The sequence below is a fragment of the Ranitomeya variabilis genome, chromosome 6 (assembly GCF_051348905.1).
Source record: "Ranitomeya variabilis isolate aRanVar5 chromosome 6, aRanVar5.hap1, whole genome shotgun sequence".
NCBI classification, from domain to species: Eukaryota; Metazoa; Chordata; class Amphibia; order Anura; family Dendrobatidae; genus Ranitomeya; species Ranitomeya variabilis.
Window position 1 is genome coordinate 273,522,825 of NC_135237.1, and position 24,514 is coordinate 273,547,338.

The 24,514-nt window shown below is 42.9% G+C and overlaps 1 protein-coding gene across 8 annotated transcripts in view; it reads left to right on the forward strand.

Moving 5' to 3' along the window:
• Positions 1–24,514, forward strand: part of LOC143782318 (uncharacterized) — a 356,201-nt gene that overhangs the window by 146,717 nt on the left and 184,970 nt on the right. For 7 of the 8 annotated variants that reach the window (XM_077269673.1, XM_077269669.1, XM_077269670.1 and 4 more), the window contains 2 exons: positions 2,052–2,165; positions 17,749–17,803. In XM_077269673.1, coding sequence (XP_077125788.1) covers positions 2,052–2,165; positions 17,749–17,803 — 169 coding nt within the window. The remainder of the gene's footprint in view (positions 1–2,051; positions 2,166–17,748; positions 17,804–24,514) is intronic. The other variant, XM_077269667.1, reaches the window with a different exon arrangement.

Here is a 24,514-nt window from a genome sequence, read left to right on the forward strand (position 1 = left end):
GCTTATTATCAGAGAGCACTGTTAGCAATCTTTCAAATATAAGGGAAGTAAGTACAGTTTATGCCAAAGGAACATCCATGGTGCAAGCGCCAAACTTTGTTTGCTTGGATGGGGAATTTGTAGACCAACCACTTCGTGGAAACAATGCTTCTGCTACTGCAAGCCATCCGCGCTCTATTATCAGCCGGTCGTGATATCCTTCCACACTAGTGTCCCAAAGTTCTGGGTGTTGTTCCACAAGAGATATTAGACTCTCTGTATCAACTAGAGGTGCCATGATATAATGCCAAAATAGGAGAATGCCTACACACACGTGCCTCCACAAACAACTACTTCACCTCGCCAAATAAAAGGCCAACAGAGTTTAAATATTGGATTTACATATCAAATTCGGGACACCTGCCTATAAGTAAGAAACAATGTTTGCAAAAACGCACACGGATAGCACAAATAAAGTTATCAGTGTGTGTATGCCATCCATATTACGGACCGAGCCGATGAAAAAAAAAACCTGACATGTCTACGTGTTTGGGACACGGTCCGTGTGAAAACGGGTACATTTGAACGGACCCATAGATTATAATGGGTCTAGTGTGTCAGTGTCTCCGGTACGTGTGAAAACTGTCACCACATATACAGGGAGACATGGACGTGTGAAAGAGGCCTTAAGTGATTAATTTTTTTAGCACTGAATATATTATTTTTTTTGTTTTGTTTTTTTAGGGAATTTTTCAGTAGGCTTTTACTGTATTATCTGAGAGAACCATAACATAGGCAAAAAAAAGCCTGGTTCCAGGAATGTTATCATTTATTGGGCTGCTCAGTGTAGTTTTTATAGAACACCCTGATTTGTCTGATGAGATGCAGAAGAGCTAAGACTTCTAGGCAGTGATAACGAAATGATAACATTGCAGAGCCTAAAGGTACCTTCACACTAAACGATTTACCAACGATCACGACCAGCGATACGACCTGGCCGTGATCGTTGGTAAGTCGTTGTGTGGTCGCTGGGGAGCTGTCACACAGACAGCTCTCCAGCGACCAACGATGCCGAAGTCCCCGGGTAACCAGGGTAAACATCGGGTTACTAAGCGCAGGGCCGCGCTTAGTAACCCGATGTTTACCCTGGTTACCATTGTAAAAGTAAAAAAACAAACAGTACATACTCACATTCCGGTGTCTGTCACACGTCCCTCGCCGTCTGCTTCCCGCACTGACTGTGATTGCCGGCCGTAAAGTACAGCACAGCGGTGACGTCACCACTGTGCTCTGCTTTTACTTTCCGGCCGGCGCTCAGTCAGTGCGGGAAGCGGACGGCGGGGGGACGTGTGACAGACAGCAGAGGGTGAGTATGTACTGTTTGTTTTTTTTACTTTTACAATGGTAACCAGGGTAAACATCGGGTTACTAAGCGCGGCCTTGCGCTTAGTAACCCGATATTTACCCTGGTTACTATTGTAAAACATCGCTGGCATCGTTGCTTTTGGTGTCAAACACGACGATACACGCCGATCTGACGACCAAATAAAGTTCTGAACTTTCAGCAACGACCAGCGATATCACAGCAGGATCCAGATCGCTGCTGCGTGTCAAACACAACGATATCGCTATCCAGGACGCTGCAACGTCACGGATCGCTATCGTTATCGTTGCAAAGTCGGTTAGTGTGAAGGTACCTTAAGTGACACATGCCTGCAGTCAGGCTTTCATTGGCTACATTTCTTCAAAAAGTGGAAAGTTTGGTTTCTGTTTTTGCAGTCGTTATTGTACTGTTAGTAATAATTGGGTTTTATTTTTTTATTTTTTTTTTTAGTGCTAAATCCAAGTGTAACGGATGACAACTTGTTAATACTAACGGAACCTATTCTATATGAAATAAAAACGTACAGTGACATATAAGAACCATTTTGGATCTTAGCAGAATGATTTTTTGCGTACTCATACTTTTTTTTTTTTCATATAGTGTATTTAATAATATAAGCAATTTGTAACGTGTAATCTAGAGACCAACCTATCAGTTCAGGTTTTCTTTTTTTTTTAAATCCCTCCAGAACTAGACCAAAAAAGAAGATGCAATGAAGACTGTGAACCACCGCAAAAGATGGCAAGGAAGAATGACCCACCTTATAATGATAAATCTGGTACCAGCACAAAACACTTGAAAGGTACTGTATTATTGAAAAACAAGTAAATCCAACACTTAAAAACTGTTGTAAAGAAAACCACTTTCCGTTTGTGATCTTTTAGTGCATTATGGTTTGTTTCGTTTTTTGTTTTTTTTTAAACGAAAAAACTAAATCCTGTTTGGTGTTGACAGTAGGAGACTCGTACATCCTTGTCTATATTTATGGACTCTTTAACCCCTTGCTGACTTGGCCTGTTTTGACCTTCATGACCAGGCCAAATTTTTGAAATCTGTTTAGTATAACTTTTTGTGGTAATATCTCCGGAACGCTTCAGCATAATCCAAAGATTCTGAGATTTTTTTGCAATTTTAAAACTTTAACCCCTTTATTTCCCAAGCCTTGTTTTCACTTTCATGGCCAGGCCAAATTTTACAATTCTGACCAGTGTCACTTTATGGGGTAATAACTCTGGTACGCTTCAACGGATCCCACTGACAGTGTTTTTTCATGACCTATTGTACTTCATGATAGTCTTAGCATTTGTTCGATATGACTTGCGTTTATTAGTGAAGAAAATAGAAATATGGTGAAGATTTGGAAAATTTTGCAATTTTCATACTTTTAATTTTTAGACCTTTTAAATCAGAACAATTTTTTACACAAATTTTTTTTTGTTAGGTAATCATAAGGGTTAAAAGTTGACCAGTGATTTATTATTTTTCCAACAAAATTTACAAAACCATTTTTTTTTAGGGATGACATTCACATTTGAAGTGAGTTTTCAGGGCCTATGTGACAGAAAATACCCAAAAGTGACACCAATCTAAAATCTGCACCCCTCAAGGTGCTCAAAACCACATTCAATAAGTTTATTGCCCCCCTCCAGTTGCTTCACAGAAATTGAAATAATGTGGAAAAAAAACATTTACCGGTAACTTTTTTCACAAAAACTTTCCTTTAGACCCAATTTATTTTTATTTTCACACAGCTAACAGGAGAAAATGGACCCAAAAATTTGTTGTGCAATTTCTCTTTAGCATGCCGATACCCCAGATGTGGGAGGAAAACCATTGTTTGGGTATATGTCACGTTTGAAGAGCTCCTGGTGTGCTTGAACAGTGGAAACTCCCCAATTTTGGAAACTATACCCCTCAGATGTATGGTGAGCACCTTGAACCCCCAGGTGCTTCACAGAGAATTATAATGTTGAGTCGTGCAAATAATAAAAAAAAAAAATCATTTTTTTTCCTCAAAAATGTTACTTTAGCCCCAAAAGCAGACTTTGATGGTATGGTCTGCGAGTTTCATGTTGTGTTTAGAGAGCCAAAATCTGCAAAGAATCAGAAATTATGACTGATGTATTAAACCTACCCAATGAGATACATTGAAATTGCAGCTGGGCTAGGATAATAATAATAAAACATAACCTTTTAGGCAAACTTATTAAAAGTTATCAGCCAATGTGCAAACAGGACAAATAAACAATACTTTATCAAAGTGCAAGTGCTCATGCTCAACAGTGCTCTAGTTAAAAAATCGGTTTGATCTCACCCACACATTTTCTTACGCCTTCTCTCTGTTATAGGTCCACCATTGAAGAGAGGAGGGGGCAATTGTCTGAGTAATGGGGGAATAGATAGAAAGGGGGAATGAGGTGTTCCAATCCCCTTAATGCTCCTTGTCGTGCCCCTGCATTACTCCGGCCCTGACAAGGGTAGTACCCAAATGTAAGCCTATTCACCAATTGCCCATATCAAAGGTGTCGCCCTCCAACGCATTTCTCCCTCTGTTTAGGGTTCATCAGGGGTAAGGGGGGAGAGTGTCTACAATGGGCACTTGCAGTGGCAAGTAATGCCCAGTTGGCTGACTAGTTGTCAATGCCCCTGACTAGGAGCTGCCCAATTAGCATCTTAGGGATGCTTCTCTGATTATTGCGGACAACACCGCATGCTGCTACAGCTCGCGCAGATAGGAACTTAGAGAGAGATGCTGGTATAAAAGTTATCTATGTAGAGGTGCTAACCTTGATCCAGCAGTGGGTGCTCCAAATCCCACACCATTTTCCCGCTCACTCCCAAGACGAAAGGGCATTCAGGGGGTTCAATCAGGGAGTCCCTTCCCTTCATAAACTCTCTAAACCTGTGTATGTACCCTGAAGTACTCTCGCAGAGCTTCTAGATTTTAATTCCAAACCTCACCCTCTTACTGGCAGGTATTGCTGGAATTTGAGCTTCCCCCTGAAATGTATTAGGGACTCATATACGCAGATGTCCCTTTGGGGAACATAAACCTCAGCACACTTGTTACTGAAGTGTTCAATGACCGGCCAAACTTTGAAAGGTCGATCAAAGTTGGGGTAATCTCAGGAAAGACATTGTGCAAAATCGTTGTAATGCAAACATTTTCAGATGGCCTTAAAGCGTTTGCTGTTGTGAACCGTGTTTCTGGGCTCCCTCTGGTGGTCACTAACGGTATTGTATTAGGTATGTCTTGTTGCAGGCCTGCGCTCCAGCTGTGTCGTTAAGCAGCGGGTGTTTCCTATTTGAGTCTCCTCTGGACTCAGTCTCTTGCCTGGCATCGTTGTATCCAGACCTATTTGGTCTCCTCCGGATTCCTTTCAGTCTGCCTCATGCAAGAAAAGCTAAGTCTGTTTTGTACAATTTGGATCGTTTGCATTATTCAGTGTTTTTGTCCAGCTTGCTTTACATTTGATTTCTGACTCGCTGGAAGCTCTAGGGGGCTGAGATTCTCCCTCCACACCGTCAGTCGGTGATGGGGTTCTTGAATGTTCAGCGTGGATGTTTTGTAGGGTTTTCTGCTAACCGCATAGTCCACTATCTATTTTCTGTCTATCTAGACTAGTGGGCCTCACTTTGCTGAATCTAGTTCATCTCTACGTTTGTGTTTTCCTCTTGCCTCACCGTTATTATTTGTTGGGGGCTTTCTATATCTTTGGGGTTCAATTTCTCTGGAGGCAAGCGAGGTCTTATTTTTTCCCTCTAGGGGTAGTCAGTTCTCCGGCTGGCTCGAGACGTCTAGAACCAACGTAGGCACGTTCACCAGCTACTTTTAGTTGTTTGTGTCAGGATCAGGTATGCGGTTAGCCCAGTTTCCACCTCCCTAAAGCAGTATTTATATTTTTGCTATCTTGCCGGAATATCAGAGATCCTCTGCCATTGGGATCATAACAGAATGCCAGGCCAAAAGAAAATGTTTTGCATCGCAGAAGCGGGATTAAATTGAAGTTCTGAGTTTTTTTTTTTTTGTTTGTTTTTTTGCTGCAGTTTGCCTAGCTTCTTCCATCCCCTTTTTCTCTGAGTGGCTGAAACTCTGCTGCAGATATGAATGTCCAGACTCTGACTTCTAGTGTGGATCAGCTTGCTGCTAGGGTGCAAAGCATTCAGGATTTTGTTATCTATAGCCCTATGTCTGAACCAAAAATACCTATTCCTGAGCCGTTTTTTGGAGATAGATCTAAATTCCTGAATTTTAGGAATAATTGTAAATTGTTTCTGTCTCTGAAACCTCGTTCCTCTGGTGATTCCGCTCAGCAAGTTAAGATTGTTATTTCCTTCTTGCGCGGCGACCCTCAGGATTGGGCCTTCTCTCTGGCGCCAGGAGATCCTGCATTGGTGAATGTTGATGCGTTTTTTCTGGCACTTGGTTTGCTTTATGAGGAGCCTAATCTTGAAAATCAGGCTGAAAAAATGTTGCTGGTTATCTCTCAGGGTCAGGACGAAGCTGAGGTATATTGCCAAAAATTTCGGAAATGGTCCGTGCTTACTCAATGGAATGAGTGTGCACTGGCCGCAATTTTTAGAAATGGTCTTTCTGAAGCCATTAAAGATGTGATGGTGGGGTTTCCTATCCCTACAGGTCTAAATGATTCAATGGCTCTAGCCATTCAAATTGATCGACGTTTGCGGGAGCGCAAATCTGATAATCCTTTGGCGGTGCTGTCTGAATGGTCACCTGATTCTATGCAATGTGACAGAATTCTGACCAGAGCCGAGCGACAAAATCATAGACGTCAAAATGGGTTGTGTTTCTACTGTGGTGATTCAACACATGTTATCTCAGCATGCTCTAAACGTTCAAAGAAAAAAGTTAATCCTGTCGCCATTGGTACTTTTCAGCCTAAGTTTATTTTGTCTGTGACTTTAATTTGTTCATTATCTTCTTACTCAGTTATGGCTTTTGTGGATTCTGGTGCTGCTTTAAGTCTGATGGATTTTTTGTTTGCCAAGCGCTGCGGTTTTGTCCTGGAGCCTTTGGAAAATCCTATTCCTCTTAGAGGAATTGATTCTACGCCATTGGCAGAGAATAAACCTCAGTATTGGACGCAGGTGACCATGTGCATGACTCCTGTAAATCAGGAGGTGATTCGTTTTCTGGTACTGCATAAAATGCATGATGTTGTCGTTTTGGGTCTGCCATGGTTACAGGCCCATAATCCAGTTTTAGATTGGAAAGCTATGACTGTGTCTAGTTGGGGGTGTCAGGGGATTCATGGCGATTCCCCATTGGTGTCTATTGCTTCTTCTACTCCTTCTGAGATCCCTGAGTTTTTGTCAGACTTTCAGGATGTATTTAATGAGGCCAGGTCCAGTGCCCTTCCTCCTCATAGGGACTGTGATTGTGCTATAGATTTGATTCCTGGTAGTAAGTTTCCTAAGGGACGACTCTTTAATTTATCTGTGCCAGAGCATGCCGCGATGCGGAGTTATATAAAGGAGTCTTTGGAGAAGGGACATATTCGCCCATCCTCGTCCCCTCTTGGTGCAGGATTCTTTTTTGTGGGTAAGAAAGACGGGTCTCTGAGACCTTGTATTGATTATCGTCTTCTGAATAAGATCACTGTTAAATTTCAGTATCCTTTGCCATTGTTGTCTGATTTGTTGGCTCGGATTAAGGGATCCAGTTGGTTCACCAAGATAGATCTTCGTGGTGCGTATAACCTTGTGCGCATAAAGCAGGGAGATGAATGGAAAACGGCATTTAATACGCCTGAGGGTCATTTTGAGTACCTGGTGATGCCTTTCGGATTATCTAATGCTCCTTCTGTGTTTCAGTCCTTCATGCATGACATCTTCCGGAAATATCTGGATAAATTTATGATTATTTATCTGGATGATATTTTGTTTTTTTTCTGATGATTGGGAGTCCCATGTGAACCAGGTCAGGATGGTGTTTCAGGTTTTGCGGGAGAATGCTCTATTTGTGAAGGGCTCAAAATGTATCTTTGGGGTACAGAAGGTTTCTTTTTTGGGTTTTATTTTTTCCCCTTCTACTGTGGAGATGGACCCAGTTAAGGTCCTTGCCATTCATGACTGGACTCAGCCCACGTCTGTTAAGAGCCTGCAGAAGTTCTTGGGCTTTGCTAATTTTTACCGTCGTTTTATCGCTAATTTCTCCAGCGTGGTTAAACCTTTGACGGATATGACCAAGAAGGGTTCTGATGTTGCGAATTGGTCTCCTGCGGCCGTGGAGGCCTTTCGGGAGCTGAAGCGTCGGTTTACTTCAGCGCCAGTCTTGTCAGCCGGATGTCTCTCTTCCCTTCCAGGTTGAAGTTGATGCTTCTGAAATTGGTGCAGGGGCTGTTTTGTCGCAAAAAAGTTCTGATGGCTCCGTGATGAAGCCATGCGCCTTCTTTTCAAGGAAATTTTCGCCTGCTGAGCGGAACTACGATGTTGGTAATCGGGAGTTGTTGGCCATGAAGTGGGCATTTGAGGAGTGGCGACATTGGCTCGAGGGAGCTAGACATCGTGTGGTGGTCTTGACTGATCATAAAAATCTGATTTACCTCGAGTCTGCCAAGCGCCTGAATCCTAGACAGGCTCGTTGGTCGTTGTTTTTCTCCCGTTTTGACTTTGTGGTCTCGTACCTGCCTGGTTCGAAGAACGTGAAGGCTGATGCACTTTCTAGGAGTTTTGTGCCTGATTCTCCGGGAGTCTCTGAGCCGGCTGGTATTCTCAGAGAGGGAGTTATTTTGTCTGCCATTTCCCCAGATTTGTGACGAGGGCTGCAAAAATTTCAGGCTGATAGGCCTGATCGTTGTCCACCAGAGAGATTGTTTGTCCCTGATGGATGGACCAACAGAGTTATTTCTGAGGTTCATTCTTTGGTGTTGGCGGGACATCCTGGGATTTTTGGTACCAGAGATTTGGTGGCCAGGTCCTTTTGGTGGCCTTCCTTGTCGTGGGATGTGCGTTCTTTTGTGCAGTCCTGTGGGATTTGTGCTCGGGCTAAGCCTTGCTGTTCTCGTGCCAGCGGGTTGCTTTTGCCCTTGCCTATCCCAAAGAGGCCTTGGACGCACATTTCCATGGATTTCATTTCGGATCTTCCGGTATCTCGGAAGATGTCTGTCATCTGGGTGGTGTGCGATCGTTTTTCTAAAATGGTCCATTTGGTGCCCTTGCCTAAGTTGCCTTCCTCCTCTGATTTGGTTCCTTTGTTCTTTCAGAATGTGGTTCGTTTGCATGGCATCCCTGAGAATATTGTATCTGACAGAGGATCCCAGTTTGTGTCCAGATTCTGGCGATCCTTTTGTGCTAAGATGGGTATTGATTTGTCTTTTTCGTCGGCTTTTCATCCTCAGACTAATGGCCAGACCGAGCGAACTAATCAGACGTTAGAGACTTATTTGAGATGTTTTGTTTCTGCTGATCAGGACGACTGGGTTACCTTTTTGCCACTGGCCGAGTTTGCCCTTAATAATCGGGCTAGTTCTGCCACCTTGGTTTCACCCTTTTTCTGCAACTCTGGTTTTCATCCTCGTTTCTCCTCGGGTCAGGTTGAACCTTCTGACTGTCCTGGGGTTGATTCTGTGGTGGATAGGTTGCAGCGGATTTGGAACCATGTGGTGGACAATTTGAAATTGTCACAAGACAAGGCCCAGCGGTTTGCCAACCGCCGCCGCGGTGTGGGTCCCCGACTTCGTGTTGGGGATTTGGTTTGGTTGTCTTCTCGGCATGTTCCTTTGAAAGTCTCCTCTCCTAAGTTCAAGCCTCGCTTTATCGGTCCTTATAAGATTTTGGAAATCCTTAACCCGGTGTCTTTTCGCTTGGACCTTCCAGCGTCTTTTGCTATTCATAATGTGTTCCATAGGTCCTTGTTGCGGCGGTACGTGGTGCCTATGGTTCCTGCTGTTGAGCCTCCTGCCCCGGTTTTGGTTGAGGGCGAGTTGGAGTAAGTGGTGGAGAAGATTCTGGATTCTCGTATCTCTAGACGGAAACTCCAGTATTTAGTTAAGTGGAAAGGCTATGGTCAGGAGGATAATTCCTGGGTTGTCGCCTCTGATGTTCATGTGGCTGATTTGGTTCATGCCTTTCACGCTGCTCATCCTGATCGCCCTGGGGGTCTTGGTGAGGGTTCGGTGACCCCTCCTCAAGGGGGGGGTACTGTTGTGAACCGTGTTTCTGGGCTCCCTCTGGTGGTCACTAACGGTATTGTGTTAGGTATGTCTTGTTGCAGGCCTGAGCTCCAGCTGTGTCGTTAAGCAGCGGGTGTTTCCTATTTGAGTCTCCTCTGGACTCAGTCTCTTGCCTGGCATCGTTGTATCCAGACCTATTTGGTCTCCTCCGGATTCCTTTCAGTCTGCCTCATGCAAGAAAAGCTAAGTCTGTTTTGTACAATTTCGATCGTTTGCATTATTCAGTGTTTTTGTCCAGCTTGCTTTACATTTGATTTTTGACTCGCTGGAAGCTCTAGGGGGCTGAGATTCTCCCTCCACACCGTCAGTCGGTGATGGGGTTCTTGAATGTTCAGCGTGGATGTTTTGTAGGGTTTTCTGCTAACCGCATAGTCCACTATCTATTTTCTGCTATCTAGACTATTGGGCCTCACTTTGCTGAATCTAGTTCATCTCTACGTTTGTGTTTTCCTCTTGCCTCACCGTTATTATTTGTTGGGGGCTTTCTATATCTTTGGGGTTCAATTTCTCTGGAGGCAAGCGAGGTCTTATTTTTTCCCTCTAGGGGTAGTCAGTTCTCCGGCTGGCTCGAGACGTCTAGAACCAACGTAGGCACGTTCACCGGCTACTTTTAGTTGTTTGTGTCAGGATCAGGTATGCGGTTAGCCCAGTTTCCACCTCCCTAGAGCAGTATTTATATTTTTGCTATCTTGCCGGAATATCAGAGATCCTCTGCCATTGGGATCATAACAGTTTGCGTGTCATAGCTTTGTTGGAATGTTGTTTAAAACAACATGTCGCCTCCAACTCAAAAATATCTCCAGAATCCATCCTTTCCTCAACCATCAATCTACTGCAATGCTTGTGCATGCCTCATCATCTCCCGCTTTGACTACTGCAACATCCTTTTCTGTGGCCTTCCTGCTAACACCCTTGCATCTCTCCATTCCATCCTTAACTCTGCTGCCTGACTAATTGATCTCTCTCCTCGCTACTCCTCCGCTTCCTCCCCTCTGCACTGGCTCCCATTCCCTCAGCGTATCCTGTTCAAATTACTAATAGTAACCTGCAAAGCCATCCTTAACCTGTCTCCTCCATATATCTCTGAACTAATCTCCCGATATCTTCCCTCATGTTATCTCCGGTCCTCCCAAGACCTCCTCTCCATCACACTTATTCGCTCCTCACCCAACCGCCTCCAGGACTTCTCCCGAATATCCCCCATCCTCTGGAATTCTTTGCCCCAACTCGTCCGACTATCAACCACATTCGGATCCTTCAGACGGAACCTAAAAATCCACCTCTTCAGGAAAGCCTACAGCCTGCACTGACCCTACTGCCTCCTCACCACTACCGAAGCTACCGCCTCACCAACACCGGAGCTCCTGTAAGCCTCAACCTATTTTCTCCTTCCCCACCATCCTGTAGAATGTAAGCCCGCAAGGGCAGGGTCCTCGCCCCTCTGTATCAGTCTGTAATTGTTAGTTTGCTTACTGTAAGTGATATCTGTAATTTGTATGTAACCCCTTCTCATGTACAGCACCATGGAATCAGTGGTGCTATATAAATAATAATAATAATCTTTATTTATATAGCGCCAACATATTCCGCAGCGCTTTACAGTTTAACAGTTTCAAACACAACAGTCATAGGTAACAACGTTAACAATACAGTAATAAAGCAAAGTAAGACAAAATAAGACGACCCTGCTCGTGAGAGCTTACAATCTACAATGAGGTGGGGGAGATACAAAGTACAGGTGTGTATTTACAATGATGTATTTACAATGATGGTCCAGCCATCTTCAGGGGGTGGGGGGTAGATGGAAATAGTGAATGGGCTACACACACACAAACATAAAATGACTTTGATTAGTTAATGTGGTAGGCAGCTCTGAACAAACGTGTTTTGAGCGAGCGCCTAAAACTATGCAAGTTGTGGATGGTCCTAATATCTTGGGGTAGAGCATTCCAGAGGATTGGCGCAGCACGGGAGAAGTCTTGGGTCGGGAGTGGGAGGTACGGATTAGTGCAGAGGTTAGTCGAAAGTCGTTTGCAGAGTGCAGTGGTCGGCTAGGCCGATAGACAGAAATGAGGGAGGAGGTGTAAGGGGGTGCCGCAATGTGGAGAGCTTTGTGGGTGAGAGCAAGTACTTTGAATTGTATCCTGTAATGAATGGGCAGCCAGTGTAACGACTGGCGAAGAGCGGACACGTCCGAGTAACGATTAGCCAGATGGACGACCCTAGCTGCCGCATTAATGATAATAATAAGTGATGACACAGGCTTGAAAAGATCTGTGGCACCACAAGGCACAGTGTGGCTGAATGACACGTTAACCGCCCTGTACACGTCCGCAGCTAGAATGAGAAAGTACAGGGCGGTCACTGTGGGGTCAGATCATGTCTGTGCACTCTGATCGACATCATCGTCCAATCGCAGCAATCACTCCTAGAGCACAGATCGTATGATGGACATCAATTTCATTACCTGAAACACTAAAAATGCTGTGATTGCCCCTGGGGTGGCATCTGTGGACCTAATCAGAATAACTATACTAGACCGTTTGGCTATTTCGACTTTTAAAATATTGTATGTTGAGGACATATAGATACCAATTATTTTCTGCTAGTAAGTATGTTGTTAGTGAACATACAACCAATACTAGTTTTGGTATAATCCCTGTATTTAATAATGTGTCACCAGTCTTTGGGAAAATCTTCTTTTTTTTAAAAATTGATAACCATGGAATACCTTGGCAAGTATCGGACTATATAAACTTTAAGGGTTAAACTTGTTTATTAAGTTTGTGTTTGTATTATAATGTATAATGTATGGTATTGTTTAGAAAATCAAATAATCCATAAGGAAAATCTGATTTAAAAAAAAAACAAAACACTGTGATAGTTTATAATTGAACAGCCAATCACAGCGATCGTAGTTGCCGGGGCGTCCCGCCCCCTCCACTAATTTTTGTGGCATTTGTCGGCGTGCAAGTGATACCTTTGGCAAGGAAGTGGTGTCATTAGTTCCCAGATAATTTTACCCGGGATGCCAATTTTCTGAGGACAGTTTGGTGGAGTAATTTGGCAGTCGCTACCTTTTATAAATTAGAAAGGTGCACTTGTACAATGTTGTGCCCTTGCACATTTTTGTTCAATTTTACGCCATATTTGGCGTGTTTACAAAGGATGAAATGGCGGAATGAGATGGCCTCTTGAGGGTCTCTTTGACTGCTACATTTTGCTCAAGGGGTATGAATTTAAAAATGAATCTTTTAAGAGGGAAATTAGGGGTCTCAATTTGTTAAGGCAATCGTAGTTGGGGTAATTTCTTGGGGGGGCTTGGTAATTATCATTAAAATGAAGGAATCTCATTAGGGCTTCATAGCCGGCTCAGGTCATGACAGCTGAAAATACAGGGGCACTGTGGACATATTTTTTTGCCTGAGGAACGGGGAGAGGATTTTTGTGCTAAACCCATGTTGAGGGTAAGGCCCAGTTTTGTTCTTTTTTATTTCAGGGACATGTGTGGGGGCGCATGAAGGGGAATGAAAGGATGTTGGTTTTTGTGAAATATATTGTCGTCTTACAGAAAAGCACAAAAATTCAAAAATATCACAGAAAAAAGCAGCCTTACCAACACCAGGACAGATTACGAATGCACTAGCAGGATGCAGCAGATCCTCATGATAAATGCGGGGGCACACAGATGCAAAATACTGATGCAAACAGCCATTCACAAATTTATGGTGGGGGTGGCTCTGTAGTATTAAAAATCCACACAAATGAGGCTTGCATAGGACGTCAGTCACACAGATACGTGTGATGCACAGTGTCTGGCTTTCCGACTATTGGTGACACCCATACTATGAGGCAGTCTGCCTAGCACTTATTTAGCCTGTACCACAAAATCCAGTTATCCATTACAGGAGATACTAAAAATCAGACTTGCTGCATGCCTCAATTGTAGGTGCTTTGAGTCCATTGAGATACAACTGATACACATATTTCAGTCTCTGCCATTTCCACTCCCATAACCCTTCAAACTGCTGTATTTCCTTAAAAAAAATTCTTAAACCAGGATTGTTCCAAATAGGAGTATACTTGGAGCAGTCCTGCATTCCCAGCAGCTGCTTGCATGTCCACTATGTTTTATATATAAGAAACACAATGGGCTCTAAACTGAATGGGGACATAACTACAATATGAGTGCACGTTTGTTATCACCACATCCATAATGAGCCAAGCTCTAAAAAAAAATAAAAAAAAAAATGCAAAAATGTTCAAAAGGTGTATAGAAAAAAAAGGTATCACTAAAAATGTCACTTTGTCCTTCAAAGAATTTGAGGTGCCATTGGACAGGTCCTGGGAGTTCACAGCCAATGAACTCGCTTCACCCTTCTGACATCGGCGTGAGCACCGTGGGAAAATTTCCCACCGCTCTCGTGCTCATGTCACATAGGGGAAGTGAATTCATTGGCTGTGAACTCCCAGGACCTGTCTGACGGCACCACAAGCAGGAAAACTTTCTCATGCTCTCGGTGCCGTTAAACAGGGAATAGGAGTTGACAGGGAGACACTGAGCACAAGCTGCTCACTGTCTCTGCTGGATAACAGGCTGTATGGGTGCATCATGCAACTATGCAGCCTGCCATCTAGATGTAGCAGAGCTAGACCCGTCGCAGGACAAATGGAATGTAAAAAAGTGTAAACAAAATATTAGCATGTATAAAAATATTTTTTAAAATTTCTAAAAAAAAAAAAAAAAATTCCAATAAATAAATTGCTTTATGTAAATAAAAAAACAATAAAAGTACACATATTTAGTATCGCCTTGTCTGTAATGACCCGACCTATAAAACTTGTCCCACTAGTTAACCCCTTTAGTGAACCCCATAAAAAAGGACAAAAAACAATGCTTTATCATCATAGCGCCGAACAAAATGTGGAATAATGCGATCAAAAAGACGAATATAAATAAACATGGTACCACCGAAAATGTTATTTTGTCCCGCAAAAAATGAGCCGTCATCAGCGAAAAATTAAAAAAAGTTATAGCTCTCAGAATAGAGGTGCAAAAATAATTATTTTTTATGTAAAATAGTTTTTATTGTATAAAAGCACCAAAACATAAAAAAATATACAAATGAGGTATCGCTGTAATCGTACTAATCTGAGGAATAATACTTCTTTATCAATTTTACCACACGCAGAATGGTATAAATGTCTACACACACACACACACACACCCCCCCCCCCACCAAAAAAAAAAAGAGAAATTAATGAATTGCTGGTTTTTGTTCATTCTGCCTCCCAAAAATTGTAATAAAAAGCGATTAAAAAATAGTCATGTGCCCGAAAATGGTACCAATAAAAATGTGAACTCGTCCTGGAAAAAACAAGGCCTTGCATGACTCAGTGGGACAAAATATGGAAAAATTGTAGCTCTCAAAATGTGGTGATGCAAAAACTGTTTTTTGCAATAAAAAGCGTCTTTTAGCATGTAAGCGCTGCCAAACATAAAACCCGCTATAAATAGTAAATCACACACCCCTTTATCACTCCCTTAGTTAGGGGAAAAAATAATGAAATTAAAAAAAAATGTATTTATTTCCATTTTCCCATTAGAGCTAGGGTTAGGGCTAAAGATAGGGTTGGGGCTAAAGTTAGGGTTAGGGTTGGGATTATGTTTACATTTAGGATTAGGGTTAGGGGTGTGGTTAGGGTTGGGATTAAGGTTAGGGGTGTGTTCTGGTTAGGGGTGTGGTTAAGGTTATGGTTAGGGTTGGGATTAGGGTTAGGGGTGTGTTGGGGTTAGGGTTGGAGTTAGGATTGGTGGGTTTCCACTGTTTAGGCACATTAGGGGCTCTCCAAATGCGACATTTTGCATTGAAAAGTCAAACGACACTCCTATCCTTCTGAGCTCTGCCATGCGCCCAAACAGTGGTTCCCCACATATGGGGTATCCAGGCACAATAACTTGTGGGGTCCAATTTCTCCTGTTACCCTTGGGAAAATAAAAAAAAATTGGATCTGAAGTAATTTTTTTGTGAAAAAAAGTAAAATGTTCATTTTTTTTTTTTTTAAACATTCCAAAAATTCCTGTGACGCACCTGAAGGGTTAATAAACTTCTTGAATGTGGTTTTGAGCACCTTGAGGGGTGCAGTTTTTAGAATGGTGTCACACTTGGGTATTTTCTATCATATAGACCCCTCAAAGTGACTTCAAATGTAATGTGGTACCTAAAAAAAAAAAAATGGTGTTGTAAAAATGAGAAATCGCTGGTCAACTTTTTACCCTTATAACTCCCTAACAAAAAAATTTTTGGTTCCAAAATTGTTCTGATGTAAAGTAGACATGTGGGAAATGTTATTTATTAAGTATTTTGTGTGACATATCTGTGTGATTTAAGGGCATAAAAATTAAAAGTTTGAAAATTGCGAAATTTTCAAAATGTTTTGCTAAATTTCCGTGTTTTTTTTCACAAATAAACGCAAGTCATATCAAAGAAATGTTACCACTATCATGAAGTACAATGTGTCACGACAAAAACAGTGTCAGAATCACCGGGATCCGTTGAAGCGTTCCAGAGTTATAACCTCATAAAGAGACAGTGGTCAGAATTGTAAAAAAATGGCCTGGTCATTAACGTGCAAACCACCCTTGAGGGTAAAGGGGTTGGAGAATTGTTTTTTTTAATACTAAATAACTATGGGGTTAGTAATGGAGGCATCTTATTGACGCCTCTCCATTTCTAACCTCAGGATTTCATGTCATCTGACAATAGAAAGGTGACCTCAACCCCCTAACTATCACCCCACTTGCTACCACTAGAGTGCAAGTGGGAAGAGCAAGGCTAGGTGCCAGAATTGGCACATATTGTAGATACGCCTTTTCTGGGGCAGCTGAGAGCTGATGTTTTTAGCCTGGGAATGGGGGGGGGGGTATCCATGGCCCCTACCTAGGTCTATTAAAATTAGCCCACAGCTGTCATCATAGCCTTTGCTGGTTATTAATTATAAGGGGGCCTACATTATTATTTTTTTTTTGGGGGGGTCCCCCATTTTAATAGCTAGTAAAGGCTAAGTATCGTATTTTTCGGATTATAATACGCACTTTTTCCAAAAAAATATTGAGGGAAAATGGGGGTGCGTCGTCTTATATGTGGAATATACTTACAAATACCGTGGCTGTGGTCCCGGTCCGACGCTACAGCCTCCCTTCCCAGGTAGGTGCGGCTCTCTGTTGCGGTGGTGGCCTGTTGGGTGGCGGTGGCGGTGCTCTGTGAGACGGTGCGGCGGTAGCAGTGCTCTGTGGGATGTGAGTGGCAGTGGTCTGTGGGGCGGTGGGGCTCTGCCGGCATTTCGTGAATGTCTGGAGGCCCACGCAGATCCATTAATGCAATGCGGTGGCCTCCGGTAAAATGGCCGCCGGTGGGGGCGCATGCTCAGATTCAGATCCCGGCAACATGAAATGTGTGCTAGAATGGGAGAGTAAGGGTAAAAGAGTAGCCCTGTCTAGAACAAGGTCTAAGACTAAGTAAGGCTACGTTCACACTAGGCATTTTTGCTGCGTTTTTTAAAATGTTTTTTAATGTTCATTTTTGGCTGCGTTTTACAATACCAGTAGAGCCTATAAGATGTCAGAAATCTAATGTGCACACACACTCCTGCTGTTTTGGCATTTCACGGACTTTCAAATGTGACATGGTGTCTGCACCCTATTCCTGACAAACTGGCGTCCCTTCCCTTCTGTGCAGTGCCAAGCCACCAAACAGTAGTTTTCTACCACATATGGGCTATCGGCGTACTCGGTAGAAATTGCACAACAAATAGTTTGGTCCACTTGTTAAAAAAGTTTGTTTTTTTTTTCTTTAATTTTCAAAGCTCAACGTTGTAAAATTCTGTGAAGCACATGCAGGTTCAAGGTGCTCACCATACATCTAGATAAATTCCCTAAGGGGTTTCATTTCTACAATGGGGTCACTTGTGGGAGATTTCTTGCAAAATCGGCAGTGTATCAAATTCTCTTTTTCCCCCACTTTATAGGCAGACATTGTCTTCATGAACCCTATCGAAACATTGGTTGTTCTTTTGGTTGTATTTATTTTTAGTCTATGCAGTGCCGTTTTGGGTTTTTTTTTGTTGTATTTGCTTTTTTTTTTATTCTGCAGAAATATAAACCTTTTGAATTCTTTTCCCCTTATGTAGAAAAAGACAGCAATTTATTTCACCATGAAGAAAAGGGCAATGCATCAGGTCTAAGGTAAGTTTTCATTTGACGTTTCATTATCAAATTTTATTTCTCAACCTTGAAACTTTCTATTTCTCAGAGCAAATAGGTTTAGTCATGGCATAAAGTTGAATAACGTTTTATAAGATGCTCAAATAAAAAAGAGGCCATCCATGGTGTGGATCAGTGGTATAAAAGAATTTAAAAAGTTTGAGAAGCCGCTCACCTGTTAAGCACGGATAGGCACAACACAGTGAAGCAACTGAAGGGTCACCTATTGGAAGTGTCTGCTGCTCCATCCAAATTAATCCAGGCCTACAATGATATAGGAATTGGCCTTGTATGCTAAACAGCAATGACTTAATATTACAATCACATCCCATATTAAGCTGTATACTGATGCATTCAATGAAAATTCTCCCGAGCAATACATATATAGTGCTTTGAAAAGGTATTTACACCCTGTAAACTCTTCCACGTTTTTTTTGTCAAGTTACATCGACAAACTTAAGTAAAGGAAATGATGCATGGTTTTCTAATTATTTTAAAAATATAAATCTGAAAAGTTGCTTTAGTATTTGGCCCCCTAAAAGTGAGTTGATATGTTTGTGGCTAGAACATGGAAAAAGTTCATGGGGGTATAAATACCTATTTGAGAAATTTTCATTGAAAATTGAAACTCTGGGTTTTCAAGGCTTAAAAGAAATGCTAAAGAATACCTATTAAACGTTTATGGTATTATCTCCTTTTTTTCTCCGCTCTGGATTTAGATGATTATTATTTTTCAATAGAACTGTTAAATATTTATAAATTTAGTATGGGATATTTTGTTCCCATATAGAACCTTTTTATGAAAATCTCTTGCATAAGTACCGTATATACTCGAGTATAAGCCGACCCGAGTATAAGCCGACCCCCCTAATTTTGCCACAAAAAACTGGGAAAACTTATTGACTCGAGTATAAGCCTAGGGTGGAAAATGCAGCAGCTACCGGTGAATTTCAAAATTAAAAATAGATGCTCCATACCGTTCGTTATGGCCCCATAGATGCTCGACATAAAGCTGTGCCACATATAATGCTCTGCACCGTTCATTATGGCCCCATAGATGCTCCACATAAAGCTGTGCCACATATACAATGCTCTGCACCGTTCATTATGGCCCCATAGATGCTCCACATAAAGCTATGCCATATATAATGCTCTGCACAGTTCATTATGGCCCCATAGATGCTCCATAGAAAGCTGTGCCATATACAATGCTCTGCACCTTTGATTATGGCCCCATAGATAGCTGTGCCATATACAATGCTCTGCACCTTTGATTATGGCCCCATAGATAGCTGTGCCATATACAATGCTCTGCACCTTTGATTATGGCCCCATAGATAGCTGTGCCATATATAATGCTCTGCACCTTTGATTATGGCCCCATAGATGCTCCACATAAATCTGTGCCTTATATATAGTGCTCTGCACCTTTGATTATGGCCCCATAGATGCTTCACATAAATCTGTGCCATATATAATGCTCTGTACCTTTGATTATGGCCCCATAGATGCTCCACATAAATCTGTGCCTTATATATAGTGCTCTGCACCTTTGATTATGGCCCCATAGATGCTCCACATAAATCTGTGCCATATATAATGCTCTGCACCTTTGATTATGGCCCCATAGATGCTCCACATAAATCTGTGCCTTATATATAGTGCTCTGCACCTTTGATTATGGCCCCATAGATAGCTGTGCCACATATAATGCTCTGCACCTTTGATTATGGCCCCATAGATAGCTGTGCCATATATAATGCTCTGCACCTTTGATTATGGCCCCATAGATAGCTGTGCCATATATATTACCTCTGCACCTTTGATTATGGCCCCATAGATAGCTGTGCCATATACAATGCTCTGCACCTTTGATTATGGCCCCATAGATAGCTGTGCCATATACAATGCTCTGCACCTTTGATTATGGCCCCATAGATAGCTGTGCCATATACAATGCTCTGCACCTTTGATTATGGCCCCATAGATAGCTGTGCCATATATAATGCTCTGCACCTTTAATTATGGCCCCATAGATGCTCCACATAAATCTGTGCCTTATATATAGTGCTCTGCACCTTTGATTATGGCCCCATAGATGCTCCACATAAAGCTGTGCCTTATATATAGTGCTCTGCACCATTGCCCCATAGATGCTCCACATAAATCTGTGCCTTATATATAGTGCTCTGCACCGTTGCCCCATAGATGCTCCACATAAAGCTGTGCCTTATATATAGTGCTCTGCACCGTTGCCCCATAGATGCTCCACATAAATCTGTGCCATTGCTGCTGCTGCTGCAATAAAAAAAACAAAACACATACTCACCTGTCTTGCTTGCAGCTCCTCAGCGTCCCGTCCGGGCGTCTCTCTGCACTGACTGATCAGGCAGAGGGCGGCGCGCACACTATATGCGTCATCGCGCCCTCTGACCTGCACAGTCAGAACAAGAGGACGCGAAGACAGAGCGGCGCCCGGCGGGTGGAACGAGGGAAGGTAAATATGACATACTTACCTGCTCCCGGCGTCCCGCTCCTTCCCCCGGACAGCTGGTCTTCGGTGCCGCAGCTCCTCCTCTGTCAGCGGTCACATGGGACCGCTCATTAGAGAAATGAATAGGCGGCTCCGCCCCTATGGGAGGTGGAGCAGCCTATTCATTTCTCTAATGAGCGGTCCCATGTGACCGCTGAACAGGGGAAGAGCTGCGGCACCGAAGACCGTGGGACGGGCAGGGGGAGCGCCAGGAGCCCCAGAAGCAGGTAAGTATGCCTCAGCGCCCTCTCCCCCTCACCTGCCGACCGTGACTCGAGTATAAGCCGAGGGGGCACTTTCAGCCCAAAAATTTGGGCTGAAAATCTCAGCTTATACTCGAGTATATACGGTATATGTATTTCTGAAGAGGGTTTTAATTGAACTAGGGGATCTTACAGCATCTGACTAGGGAATATTACATCATTGCTATTTAGGTAAAGGGTCAATGGTTGTTTCTTGTTTGCACTTGATGAAGGCGTTAGATCAACTCCACTGATCAAGCACATTGTTAAACTCAAGTCATTTAATATACCTCAGACCATTGATCATTTGGATATGGCAGAGTCCTTTTGACACTAGATATTTCACTTCCAGTTCCTCTACCTTTAATAGGAGGATTTTTGATCTATGGGATTAAGCGTCCGTTTACACGAACCAACTGGCAGCGCTCTGTTCACTTTTATTGAGCGGTTGTATAATAGCCAGTTTACACAGGAGGTCCAAAGTAAACAATGAGTGATCTATGTGTTGATCATAAATTTTGCCATTTCTTGCGGGCCTATGGCCTCCGGGAGATATAAAGTTAGTTTTGTTCCAGTAGCTGTACTTTCAGTAAGGCGACTGGGCAGCATTGTAATTCTATCAGATGAACGCTATACCTGCATGTTCATGGCGTTAGAAGACATGACAGATTCCCTTTAATTGTAACGGTACTGTCAATATTTTACGTGATCTTTATAAAGAGTAACAAAACATCTTATAATTTTTCTTTTAAATTTGAGTGCCCTCTTAATTGCACATACATAAGTAGGGGGTCTGGGTCCTGAGACCCCAATCAATCACTCAAAGAAAATCCTTAATGACCCAATACCATTCTCACTAAACATAGTAAAGTAGGAGCTGTGCACTCCTTTTGCCTCCACTCCCATTGGGGCGGAGGGGGGTATTTGAGCAATCCGTCGGGGTCTCAGGACCCAATAATCTGTTTGCAATTAAGAGGGCACTCAATTATAAAAAAAGTATAAAGGTTTAGTTACTCTCAGAATACCTTTCAGATACTTCACTCCAGGCATCATACTTTTTGTTAGGAGTGTTTACAACTCCGGGTCCCACAGGTTTAGACTCTGCACTTTTTGCTTCGTGACAGGACATTTTCAACTCCGATGCCTGTCAAACAGAAATGGCAGAGTTTAATTCCCAGCTTTGTTGGGATACTCTCACGTCCCCAATGGTTGTCTCACCTGCTGCAAATAATAAAATGACTCTGCTATACATTATACATCAGAGGGAGCCGGTCAAGTCTGATAATGCTATTAACCTGCGGATATCTGGTTAACCTGCAGGTTAAGGGTATGTGCACACGTTGCAGATTTTGCTGTGGATCCGCAGCGGTTTTGAAGCTGCAGATTCGCAGCTGTTTTCCCTGAGTTTACAGTACCATGTAAACCTATGGAAAACAAAATCCACAGTGCAAATACAGCGCGGAAACATTGCATTATTTATTCCGCAGCATGTCAACTCTTTGTGCAGATTCTGCAGCGGTTTTCACCTGCTCCATAATGGGAATCCGCAGGTGTAAAACCGCAGGTGGAATCCGCACAAAATCTGCAAAAAAAACGCAGCACGGTTAGCCTGTGGATTTACCAAAATCAGTCCGGAAAAATCCTCAGGACTTTCCGCAACGTGTGCATGTAGCCTCATACTGTTATGCAGGGCGTGGTATTGAAAGTGAGACAACGAGGAATAAAAATAAACTTTTTTATTTTTCCTGGGAGTCACCGGCTTTGTCCTGCAGGTGTGCCCGGACAGTTAGTCACCACTCACAATACTAAGAGCAGCGACTATAAGCACGCCCAGTACTGACTGACAGCCCGTTCTACAGTGTATCAGTACAGTGCTGGCTGTCAGTCAGTGCAGGGCGTGCTTATAACCACCACTGCCAGTGCTGTGAGTGATCGTAATTGCTCCAGGCTCTCCTGTATATCTGAAAGCCGGGACTACAAGGAGAAATAGTTTTAGTGCGGCAAAGCCCCTAAATAACGCTATTAACCTACAGATTAACACTGTATGTGCCGGTTAATAGTGTTATCGGACATAGCAGGTTCCCTTTAACTCTTTCCAGGCTGTATAGGATTGTCAGAGTGCTACACTACTGTTGTCATACTGTAAGTGTCATACTCCCCCCTACTCATTCCTGGCATCTTATATGGGATTGTTTTGGAATTAAATGGTTTTCAACTTTTGAAAAAAAATCTTTGATCAGAAATAATGTAAGCCCCTAGAGATTATACAACAAAGATACTGTGTGTGTGTTTGTAATCCTAAATGAAGAACTATGGTCTCATAAGGTTTTCTTTATAAACCGGAAGACTATTACTATTACTATGCGCTGCATGAGGGTGAGACCTATATCTGTCTGGAAATATAAATACTGCAGTTTTCATATGAAAACATAGTATAGAAAAATAGTTGCTCCTCTCAAAAATGTAAGAATGTGTGGGGAAAGTGGTATGACTCGCCCATCCCCAATCCTCTGGTGCAGCCCTTACTGAAGCTTGTAAACATAATGATGGGCATTTTCTTTTCTTTTATATTTTCTGCTTATCCACTTTGTAAACGTGGAACTGATGCTTTTTCCCCCATATAATTCATTATTTTATTCAATCACTGAGGCACTGTATATTGTGAGCAAAGTCAAATGATCGATAATAACATTACTTTATCCTCTCATGTTTGGTTATTCTTCAATAAAACAATTCTAAAAAGCAAAATATATATAAGGGTTTGTGCACTTTTGCAGGGTTTGTTGCAATTTTGTCTTTTTTTTTTTAGCGCAGATTTGTCACAAAATTGAAGGATCTCCTGGTACTAGCAAAGTGAATGAGATTCCTGAATTCTCATGCACATGTTGCTCTTTTTTGCATTATGTCAATTCTTTTAGGCTCTGTTCCCACAAAGAGTTTTTGTTGAGTTTTTGACGTTGCATATTTTTGAAAAAATGCAAGTAGCCTATATTTTACTTAATGGGTACAGAATTGGTGCACAAAAAAGCTCATTGTGAGATTTTTGCTGAAGATTTCACCCATAGTAATTAATGGGAATAACGCATGCTAAAACGCATGTATTTCTCCTTGGCCTCATTGGGGGACACAGACCATGGGTGTTATGCTGCTGCCACTAGGAGGCTGACACTAAGTGATACAAAGAAAGTTAACTCCTCCCCTGCAGTATACACCCTCCTGCTGGCTCTCAGCTAACCAGTTCTTGCTTAGTGTCCGTAGGAGGCACACGGACGGGTCTGCTATTCAGACCCCAAAAACTCTTTTTACCTTTACAACGGACGAATGGGGCGACGGATTCTTTCATGTTCCGATCTCCCCGAACCAACAACAGGCGAGCACGGGAGTTTTACCTCTCGGTATCCTCTCCTGCGACGTGGGGAGCCACTGCCTGAGCTGATTCTAGGGGCGACGGGTCCCTTCAAGGGCACCAATCTCCCCCCTCCCTTATCAGACGAGCACTGGAGTGTCACCTCCAGTATCCTCTTCTGCAGCCAGGCCTATTGCCGGACATTCAGCCCTGCCCACCAGGGTTTACCCTCGGCTGTTCAGAGGCACTCTCCAGCGTGGCGTCCAAGCAGCTGCCACTGCACCACCGCTATTTAAAGCGGATGGTACAAGGAGATGGACGGTTTCTCTCCACCTCCCTGCTAAAGGGACGATGGATTGAGGGTTTTTTTCTTTGTCCCTGCACCGTCCAAACAGCAACAACAGCACAGGATCTTTTCTACCTTCTACCTGCTGAACAAAGCTGCATTCTGGGGTAAGTGCCGGGACTCGAGCGGTTGGAGGGCTCTGCACATCCGGCGTTTTTTCCCCTCTTTCGGCACCGGCTGGCTTAAAAAATTTAGCCCCCGGCTTCGGGATTGTGTTGGCCGCAAC